This window comes from Drosophila obscura, unplaced genomic scaffold, assembly GCF_018151105.1.
Source record: "Drosophila obscura isolate BZ-5 IFL unplaced genomic scaffold, ASM1815110v1 contig_150, whole genome shotgun sequence".
NCBI classification, from domain to species: Eukaryota; Metazoa; Arthropoda; class Insecta; order Diptera; family Drosophilidae; genus Drosophila; species Drosophila obscura.
In genome coordinates this window covers 12,862,501-12,873,045 of record NW_024542736.1, presented here as the reverse complement: position 1 = coordinate 12,873,045, position 10,545 = coordinate 12,862,501, and the positions used below count along the sequence as shown (strand labels likewise).

General features: G+C 43.9%; 2 protein-coding genes across 8 annotated transcripts in view; both read left to right on the top strand.

Annotated features, from left to right (window-relative positions):
- The first annotated feature begins 30 nt into the window (after nt 1-30).
- On the top strand, nt 31-2,875 carry LOC111066556 (probable ATP-dependent RNA helicase pitchoune). Its single transcript, XM_022355269.2, has 5 exons — nt 31-318; nt 379-705; nt 909-1,586; nt 1,652-2,277; nt 2,337-2,875. The coding sequence occupies exons 1-5, from the start codon at nt 126-128 to the stop codon at nt 2,661-2,663; spliced, it is 2,151 nt and encodes a 716-aa protein (XP_022210961.1). The 5' UTR covers nt 31-125; the 3' UTR covers nt 2,664-2,875.
- Nucleotides 2,876-6,498: 3,623 nt separating this feature from the next.
- Nucleotides 6,499-10,545, top strand: part of LOC111066678 (protein held out wings) — a 40,883-nt gene continuing 36,836 nt past the window's right edge. For 6 of the 7 annotated variants that reach the window (XM_022355462.2, XM_022355461.2, XM_022355460.2 and 3 more), the window contains exons 1-2: nt 6,505-6,638; nt 7,306-7,825. In XM_022355462.2, the coding sequence (XP_022211154.1) occupies nt 7,522-7,825 (304 nt within the window). In that variant the 5' untranslated portion in view covers nt 6,505-6,638; nt 7,306-7,521. Of the gene's footprint in view, nt 6,639-7,305; nt 7,826-10,545 lie in introns of all 7 variants that reach the window. The other variant, XM_022355459.2, reaches the window with a different exon arrangement.

Genomic DNA, 10,545 nt, shown 5'->3' with positions numbered 1-10,545 from the left:
AAAAATATATCGATATATCAATACCATCATCCCTAACGGCAACACGTGCGCTCGTGTTTTGCACGAAATTATTTTGTTTTAAGCACATTTTAGCATAAATTAATAAATAAATTACTAACCGCAACATGTCGATCAGAGAAAAGCTGTTGATGAAGAAGATTGTGAAGCGCGAGAAAATGAAGAAGGAGCTCTCGCAGAAGAAAGGCAAGAACAAGCAGCAGCCACCAGTGCCAGTGCCAACACCGCCTCAACAGAACGGGAAAAAAGTGAATAAAAAGCAACAGAAGCCAACAAAAAGACCTGTTGCGGTGGACGAAGGTATTATTTGGGAATGCTTAGAATGGTAGAACTATTATAACTCTGGTTTGAACCCTACAGATGAAGATCTTGAAGAGGATTTCCAGAGCGCACCGCTCCTCCCCAAGAAGAAGCAACAGAAAAAGAAGCCTCAAATACAGGTGGCCAACTCGGACTCGGATTCTGACGAGGATAATGAGGATGAGGAGGATATTGTGATGAGCGAAAGTGAAGAAGAAGATGATGATGAGGAAGAGGAAGAGGTCTCACCTCCACCCAAGCAGAAGCAGCAGAAAAAGCCACAAATCCAAGTCGCCAACTCAGATGATTCAGAGGAGGAGGATGATTTGAATGAAGATAGTGATGCTGATGAAGATATAGAGGAGGACGAAGAGTCGGATAATGAAGGTCAGTAAATGGACACCTGAAAGACAAAAGTTCTTTGCCACAATGATGATTTAAAGGCGAATTTGAGAGGCTACTGGATCAGCGAGTTAATGCTGCCAGTGTGCCGGCATGAAATCAATTTAAAATTCAACTGAAATTGCCATTCATTTGCAAGTGCTTCCCCATTTGATGTAGTCCATCAATAATGTGTATATCTCTTGCAGTTGCTCCACCAGTTCCCGCCAAGAAAGTCAAGTTGCTGCCCAGCAAATCAAACGAACAAAATGGCAAGGCTAGCCATGACGACGAGCCCTTTACCGTCGAATCCTCGCTGGCGTCATTGGACCAACGTGATTCGGATGATCGAGCGTTCAGTTCGCTTAAGGGCGCCGTCTCTGAGGCAACACTGCGGGCCATCAAGGAGATGGGCTTCTCTGAGATGACCGAAATCCAGGCGAAATCGCTGACACCGCTGCTAAAGGGACGCGATCTTGTAGGTGCGGCCCAAACAGGCTCTGGCAAAACACTGGCCTTCTTAATACCCGCCGTGGAGCTGATAAACAAGCTGCGCTTTATGCCACGAAATGGCACGGGCGTCATTATCATTTCCCCCACCCGTGAGCTGTCCATGCAGACATTCGGTGTGCTCAAGGAGCTGATGGCACACCATCATCATACCTATGGCCTCGTGATGGGTGGCTCCAATCGTCAGGTGGAGAGCGAGAAGCTGGGCAAGGGCATCAATATACTAGTGGCCACGCCGGGTCGCCTTTTGGATCACTTGCAGAACTCCCCTGATTTCCTGTACAAGAATCTGCAATGTCTGATAATTGATGAAGTGGATCGGATATTGGAGATTGGTTTCGAGGAGGAGCTAAAGCAAATCATCAATCTGCTGCCAAGTGAGTGGCCTTTTGGCCCTTAAGCCTGGCGGATTGTTATAATAATTTTCTTGTTGTTACCCCAGAACGACGTCAAACGATGCTCTTCTCGGCCACACAAACGGCACGCATTGAGGCCCTCTCGAAGCTGGCCCTTAAATCAGAGCCCATTTATGTGGGCGTGCATGATGACGAGATTACGGCGACTGTCGATGGTCTCGAGCAGGGCTACATTGTGTGCCCCTCAGAGAAGCGTCTGCTGGTGCTGTTCACCTTCCTCAAGAAGAATCGCAAGAAGAAGGTGATGGTTTTCTTCTCTTCCTGCATGTCAGTCAAGTACCATCACGAGCTCTTCAACTACATTGATCTGCCGGTGACCTCCATACACGGCAAGCAAAAGCAGACAAAGCGCACGACGACCTTCTTCCAGTTCTGCAATGCCGAGACCGGCATTCTGCTCTGCACAGATGTTGCGGCTCGTGGCCTGGACATACCACAGGTCGATTGGATTGTGCAGTACGATCCCCCAGATGATCCCAAAGAGTACATTCATCGTGTGGGTCGTACGGCACGAGGATCGGGCACTTCGGGCCATGCGCTGCTGCTGATGCGGCCGGAAGAGTTGGGTTTCTTGCGCTACCTCAAGGCAGCCAAGGTGCCGCTCAATGAGTTTGAGTTCTCCTGGCAAAAGATTGCCGACATTCAGCTGCAGGTGAGTTTTTTTTACTTGAAATTTTGTTTTTATATATAAAATCTGTCTTCGTTTTGCAGCTGGAGAAACTGATAGCCAAGAACTACTTCCTTAATCAGTCGGCCAAGGAGGCCTTCAAGTCGTATGTGCGGGCCTATGATTCGCATCAGCTGAAGCAGATATTCAATGTGAACACTTTGGACCTGCAGGCGGTCTCCAAGAGCTTTGGATTCCTGGTGCCGCCCGTGGTTGACCTTAAGGTGGGCGCTGCCAAGCGACAGCGGCCGGAGAAGCGTGTGGGTGGCGGCGGTTTCGGTTACTACAGACAAATGAATGACACATCCGCCTCAAAGCAGCGCCACTTCAAGCAGGTCAATCGTGACCAGGCCAAGAAATTTATGCGTTAGTAAATTGTGCGAATAGTTTGTAAGCAAAAAGCAACCCATTTAGATACCCATTGTATATTGTACAATAACCTTTCTTTTAATGTATATGAAGTGCATAATATACGGATCGATGTTCACGTAACCATTTTGGCAGCCGCATCCCACGCGGACTTCGCATCTCTCGACACGCGGATGTGGCTGCTCCTTATTTGTCTGTGCGCGCTCGCTCTGTTTAATTCAAATGTTTTATTGTTGTCGAATCGATCTGTGATCGCTGGCTCAAGCGAAGTTTCAGTCTCTGCCCCAAATTTGGCACAAAAATTTGTTGTTTTCCTCATGAAATTGTGCGCCGAGGCCCACGCATGAATGGAGCTGCTGCTGGTGGTGGCCAATGCTTTTAAAACTGTGCCCAAATAGTTTGATAATCGAACGTTTAATCAATTGAAATAATGCTCGGTGACTTATGGGGGGCGCCCACTGCACATGCCTTGCCTTGGCTTCGCTTCGCTTGGCCAATTGAAACAGCATTGAGCTGACCGAACAGTGATCAATTTTCTAATAAAAACACGTTTCTGCTCACCGCACCTCCTATACACCCCAAGCAGCACCGAAGAGTCACCCACGAAATATCGAAATACAAAAAACTAAATGCGCAACCTAATGAAACCAAAAACGTGGGACAGTGGGACAGCCCATCAAAATGTATCAGCAAATTGGAAGTCGGACGGGGGATGGGGATGTGTGGGCGTGGGCGCAACGAATGTCTAAACCAACAACGCCATACGCCCACTGAGTTTCGCTACACCTCAAGCAGCGCAGCGCAGCGCAGCTCCAACGATAGATTTCTGTGAATGAAAACTCATGCTAGCCCGCTTCGATTCATTCATGCAGCGCAGCAGATCGAAGTTTAGCTTAGTTTGTGTGGCTTGTGCTTGTTATATCCAATCCAATCCAATCAGCTGGCTTCACTGCATAATATGCAAAACTCGAGGGGGGGTACTTTATGAATGAATACGAAGCGGTGTAGAGTGGAGAGCAGTGGGAAGCGCTCCACCTGTGGGCTGCTGGCTGTCAGTTGTGACACAGAAATTGCATTCGTTCAGGCGACAAATGTGGTGTGATAATTGTTTGGGCGACTTTTCACTGACTTTTGATGGGTTTCAAAAGCGCTTTAAAGCGAGGGAACATTGCTGGGAAATGTGCCAGAAGGCTTGTAATGCTCCATGTGGTCCCATTGAGATAATACAGAAAAAGAACAGAAGCGCCAAGCGGATGAGCTATTATTTTGTTTTTTATTATACATCTGAAAATATAAGAAGAAAAAAATATAAAAAAACAATGACTTAAGATCAGTATTGAGGGCACAGAGCCAAAGCTTTTTGGACATTTTGGGGTGTTGTCTTTTTAAATGATTTCCTGCTGCTTGCCTGCCTGCCTGCCATGTGTGTGGGTGTCGAACTAAAAGAGCAGGCGCCCCCCAACAATCCCATGTAATGTAACGACAAAGCAGCTACAAACTGGTTATTAGCCAGGCTACTGCTACTGCCTGCCTGCCTGCCTGCCTGTCTTTTGGCCAACATTCTGCTAATTACACACGGGGCACACGGGGGCCGCCTTGTGGTTTTCTGTGTCGGCTATAAATTAACCAATGAAATGCATAATTTGGCGGCAAACACACACAACAGCCACACAAAGCCACACAATTTGCATTTGTATCCATAAAACGTGCGACATACAGAAAAGGCAAAAGCCCCCACCACTGCCAGTGACAGCCAAGCCAAGGATAATACATACCGATGGAGTGTGAACACTGCTCTGTGTGCACTTCCTTATACGAACTGCTGCTCGTTTTGGTATTTTGGCAGCGCGAAACAATTGAAATAAATTTCAGAGATCGCGGGAGATCAGATCTGACCAATGATGCATTATAATAACTCAACGCCAGGCCACATTTTATGCCTTGACAAAGTTGTGTGAAAATTCAGTCCCATTTTCCACAGACAGCACACAGCCACTTAACAGCTGCTAGAAATCTGTTGTATTGGAGCTTATTTTTGTTGTTGTTGGAAAAACTGAAAGTGCTACGAAAGAAAAAACATATATAATAAAATGCCAAAGCCCTAGAGAGATTAAGCGGCGGCCCACGGAAAACAGGCCCATTTAGATCCACGCATGCCACAACAGATGTCCCAAAAAGTTTTCGTAGGTGTAAGAGACTGGAAAGGGCTTTTAGATGGCTGTAAGATTGGAGGCTTTTGTAGATATAAATCGAAAATCCATAAGCATACAATGTCTTCATCTTTGCGCCACATTGACACATATTTCAAAGGCAATAAAACTGTATAACGGCCCACACACATGACCATATGACCATAGCTTATACCCCCAGCCAAGTGCACACAAATTTGGCGGACTTGTCGGGCAAGATCTCAGATGTGGTGTGGTGTGGTCTGGTCTGGTGGTGGGCGCCCGCCTGCCTGCTTTCCAATGTCCACGTCCACTCTAAACTTTCACGTCTCATTTAAGTACATGCGGGTGCTGAATACACGGAAGCCGCAGCCGAGCCAAAGTCAACTAAAAACAAGAAAGAAAGAAAGGCTGACTGCCGCTTTGATACACTTGTATATAGATAGTTCATATGATTTTGCAGTTGCATGTTATAGAAAGATATGAAAAAGAAATTTATTTAAAACAAATATTTCGTTACGTTGGGGGGTGAATCGAAATACCCCGCCACAAGGGTACAATGAAAAATTAATCTTTGCTATGGAAAGTAAAAGTTGTCGCTGGCGTAGGGTGGCTTATATGGTGCGTCGCCAGCACCACCACCAGACCAGACCAGACCAGACCAGCCAGTCAAAACGCATGCGAATGCCAATTTTCCCACATACATTTCAGCCTTCCAGCATTTGGCTTAAAGGCAAAGAGTTAACACACCAACAAGGTTCGGTGTTCATTTGCATGGGCTTTTGGCCAGCCCCAACTGCTTGCCCCCGCATCTATGCACAATGTCGGAGAACAACAAAACGTCCGCTTGGTTCTAATCTGTCAGGCCAGCAATTTCCGTGCGTAATTAATGCCTCCGCTCCAAGTGGAATATAATTCAAATGAACGCCAACGCGCCAAATTGTTAAACATTTTCCTGCCAGGTGGCAACGCCAGCTTCTTTGTTTTATAATATGAACTTTGGCAGCAATGTTAAGCCTGAAATTTATTAACCACATTTGTATTTAGCTACATTTGGGATGTTCTATAATTTGTCCACTCAAATATTCACATTTTAAGCGAAAATATCTGCATTAACCCAAACAGCTGCAACTCTATTTGGTGCAATGCACGAAAATGAGGGTGCGACTGATATTCAAAATTGTAGCGAGAGCGCCACACAAGAGAGCGAGTGACGTCACAAATGGCATATTTGTGTGGTTTAGTATGGCCGATGGATTAAAACACGTATATCTTATATCTTATGGCTGTAAAAATAATTCAAGATGATTGTGTAAAAAAATATATATATTTTAGCATAGAGAACTTTGAGAAAAGTTAAAAATAATTGTGTAATAAGATTATCAGTATGTATAAAATTGAAAAACATCGATTTAATTATTTATGTATACCTATAAAACCCATCTAAAATTTTTAGTTAAAGATCAATTTAATTTTATCTACATCTCTTAATATCTTTTTATGTATTATTTTCCGAAACCGCATTGTTTTCAAAATCCCATTTGTGATGTCACGAGCGAAACGCGCTCAATAGAGAGCGAATGTAAAAAATCCCACCCTCTCAATCGCTCGGTCATGATCGCACACTGACTAGCTATCGCGCTTTATGCTTTGCATTCAGATTCTTTTTCTCTGTCTTCGCGCTCGGTTCAGCTGTAGGAATAAACGGTAAACGGAATCGCGTTCAATCCCTATTTCGTTCTTCTCCGACTCGAATAATAATAAAATAATCACAAGAAAAGGAATCCTCATTCGGTTAAATCATAAGAAGTGTGTATATTGGAACTTTTCCAACGCGTATTCCAGTGAAAACCAAATGAAATGAAAACCAAGAGATAAAAAAGACAATGCTGCCATCCAAAATAATCAGCAACTGTGCATATTTCTGAGCAAAATTTCCAATATTTTTGAGCAAATGTCGCACTGGCATTCCTGCAGTTGTGTTAATTAATTTCATTAATTTGTTAAAATACGCTGCTGGAAAATGTATAGAATAATTTGCATATAAAATTATTTTCCTTTTTGTTGTATTTGCTCTCTCTGCGGGCTGCAGCAGCCGTATCAGCGAGTGGAAGCGAGATAGCAGATATTTTGATATTCTGCTTTCATTCATCTCCGCCGCACTCACGCTCACTATCAAATTAACTGCGCTCTCTTCTCTGTCGCCGTCTGGCTGCCAGCGAGAGTGTGTGTGTGTGACTCTTGCCTGCCTCTTTGCACACACACACGATCGATCTGCAGCGGCGGCACTGAGGAATTTTCTGTCTTCTCGCTCTTTCTGTCTCGCTCGCTCACGCAGTTTTTTGTCTCGTTGCTGTTACTGTTTCTCAAAGGCAAAAAAAAACCGAAATATTTTGGGTGGAGTTGTTTTCATTTCGTTTTCTATTCCGCAAATACATAATAATAACACATTGTTCGTTTTGGGTCCCTCTTGCAGTAACGTGTTAAAGAAATTTAAAGAAATTGTGCAATAAGTAAATGAAATCAGAGAACAATCAACGAAATAAAAGAATCTCTCAAGAGTAAACAGTTTTCATTTCAAAAGAATAAACAAATCTACAGAGCAACAATTCTCTCACTCGTTTGCTCGCTCTCACCTACACCCCTACAAAACTCACTCACACACACACGCAAACACAAACACAGCAACATAATGAGTGTTTGTGAGAGCAAAGCCGTTGTGCAACAGCAACTGCAACAGCAATTGCAGCAACAAGCAGCCGCTGCTGCCGCCGTCGCAGCCGCTGCCGTCGCACAGCAACAACAACAACAGCAGCAGCAGCAACAACAGCAACAGCCCCCGCAAGTGGTGGTGCCGCAGCCCCATCTGACGCCCCAACAACAGCAACAGAGCACACAGAGCATCGCCGACTATTTGGCCCAATTGCTGAAGGATCGCAAGCAGTTGGCGGCATTCCCGAATGTCTTTACGCATGTGGAGCGACTTTTGGATGAAGGTAAGCGACCCCAAATCCGAATCCTTATTATCTATGCTCAGGGGCACTGTTAGAAGAATATCACTTTCTCGCAGGGAATGTAAGGCACAGACAAATTTCCCTTGGTTAACTGTTACAGAATTTCCCCTGCTCTAAATCACGGTTGGGTTCTTTACTCCTACGCTATGTAGGAAATTAAAATTGTTGGGGTTAAAGGCACTTGCTGCTCTCTTCTAATCACTGTAAAAGAAACAACTTAGTAGAACTGTTAACCGATAACAGTGATGATTACCTTAATAGAGTTCTGGCTTTAGTGGGTTAAAGACCTGCCTGCATCTCTCCGTTTGGTTCTTCTCTGTCCCTCTTCTGTCTCCTTTCCATTCGAGTTCATTCCACCTTACAGCAGCAGAGCGGCGGTTGTTTGTTATTTTTAGTTACTTCCTTTTTGTGTTCCTCTTCGCGAGCGAGTCTTTCTCATCTCATTGAATTTCTCTCCTTTGGGAATCTTTCTCTGTCTCTCTGTCTTTGGCCCCCCACTCATGTTCCCCTTTTGCTTTTGTTGTTCTTATTATGAATCTTTTGTTGACTTGGCCATTCGTACACAGTGCGATCAGGGAGTAGAGATGTGCCGTTGCATGCCCCCACCCTGGGGGGCATCATCATACTCCACTCAAGAGTTTCGTTTGGGCTACATTGAAGTGCGGTAAAAGTGTAGCACTGTCGCCGCCGCTGCCCACGCCCGAAAACCAGCCTTAAGGCAAAGGCAAACACACTTTTTCAAGGAAGGAAAACCAACAAAAAGTCAACTTTCGGGAAACGAGGCCGGGACGGGATGGCCACTGGGCGTGTGTGTGTGTGTGTATGCCCAGCCACTACCTGGTCGCATCTCGCAGCTCTCTGTGAGTATTCGTCGATCAGTGTATCTGTGTGTGTGTTTGCCCAACATCTGTTGCCCATATGCATATATAGCCAGTACTATGTGTCCGCACGGTAATGACAAAATTATGTTGCACAGATCTACACCACACCACAGCACAGCACACCACACACTACACTACAGATACAGATACCGATATTTGGTTTTTGGTTTTGTTTTTGCTTTTAACGTAGTCGCATAGCTGCAAACTAGTTTCCCTCTCAACAAATTGTATTTGCTAAAAGCAAAGCGTTGACAATTTGTAAAACTCGTTCGACCACCAGACACAAAAATCACTCAAGAAAACAAAAACAAAAAACTAAAACTAAAACAAGAATGTTCCGTGGCAATATTACGGACTACGGGGGTACCCGGTATACAGATTTGGAAAATTGAATGGAATACAAATACTTTTTTGGTAACTTTTCAAAGGCGAAGCCTTTGAACTAAAGTTGTAATTTTTCTATTCCCAAAATTATGATTATGTTCCCAATCTTATAGTCTCACACATGCAAATGCTTTCTGTGGCACAAGCAAACAACATACCCCTTGCACTACTAGGGTAGTATACCGCCGTGTACTACAATCCCTGCCGTGGCGCTCTGGGGAGTAGCTGTCTTATCAGCTTAGTGGGAGTGAGCCACAAGCCACACTCTGGCCAAAAAACAAGCACTGGGGTGCTCTGGGACCCACAGCTTGTACGCTGGACGCTGAACGTTGTTGGACGGCAGCCTAACGGCTTTCATCTTTTCAACTTCTGCTTCTGCTGCGGGCAGCCTTTCCCTCTCAGCCACTGCCTTTGGGGGGGTAGCTAGAAGTTTTTTATGTTTTTCTCATTTTGCAACTTTCTCTTTTCAATTGCTGTCGACGCTTGTTGTTTTCTCTGTTTTGTTTTCGACAACATGCGGGTCAAAACTCGGCAAAAACATTTCACATATGTACATATGTATGTATGTATGTATTTTTGTACCGAAGAACCTTAAAAATAGTGACTTATCATTCTCTAAACTGTAATATTTATATTTAAATCGAATTTCCAAAGTTTCGTTTCGTATTAGAGCGTAAAAATATCAATCTAATATGCTAAAAAAAAACATAAAAATTAAATTCTTTGATTCTTAAAAAGTGAAAAATATTAAGTAGCTTAAAATATTTTTGTATATATTGTTACATACATATTTTATATGCTCTGTCAGACACGTCGTTGCGAGAGATCTAATTTGGTTTCTGCCTTACCCCAAGCGGCGGCAGCAACAGCCACATGCAAACAATCAACAACAAAACCCTAGAGACCGACCCGACGGTGTTTGAGGTTGCGGTTTCTACAAATGATATTCCAATTGTGGTTGTTGTTGTTGTTGATGGGGGTGTGCAACAATGTTTGCTTTGGGTATGTTCCTCTTTGGGGTTATATAGTATACTCATCCGTGGGGCAATACTACCTGTTGGGGCGTCTGTTCATTTAAAATGCACAGCTTGTGATTACATTTGAATAGATATCCACACCAACCCCCCACCATTCTAGATGTGTGCGTGTGTGTGTGGATACAGTGCGGATCCTTATTAAAGTTTGTAATCCACATAATCTAACTGAAACTGGAAAATACGAGTGGAGAGACAGTGTTATGACTGTGATCTTACAAACCAAAATTATTTGTCGATTAGTTTTCGATAACAATACTGGTCAATATCTGATCAGATTTCAGTATTACAAATCGAAATTGATAAATGATCAATAAAAATAAAAAATAAATTTAAAATCAATATCAAGCATTCGACGCATTCATTTAAATGCTGTCAAATCCCTTTTGCTCAACTCTTGCCA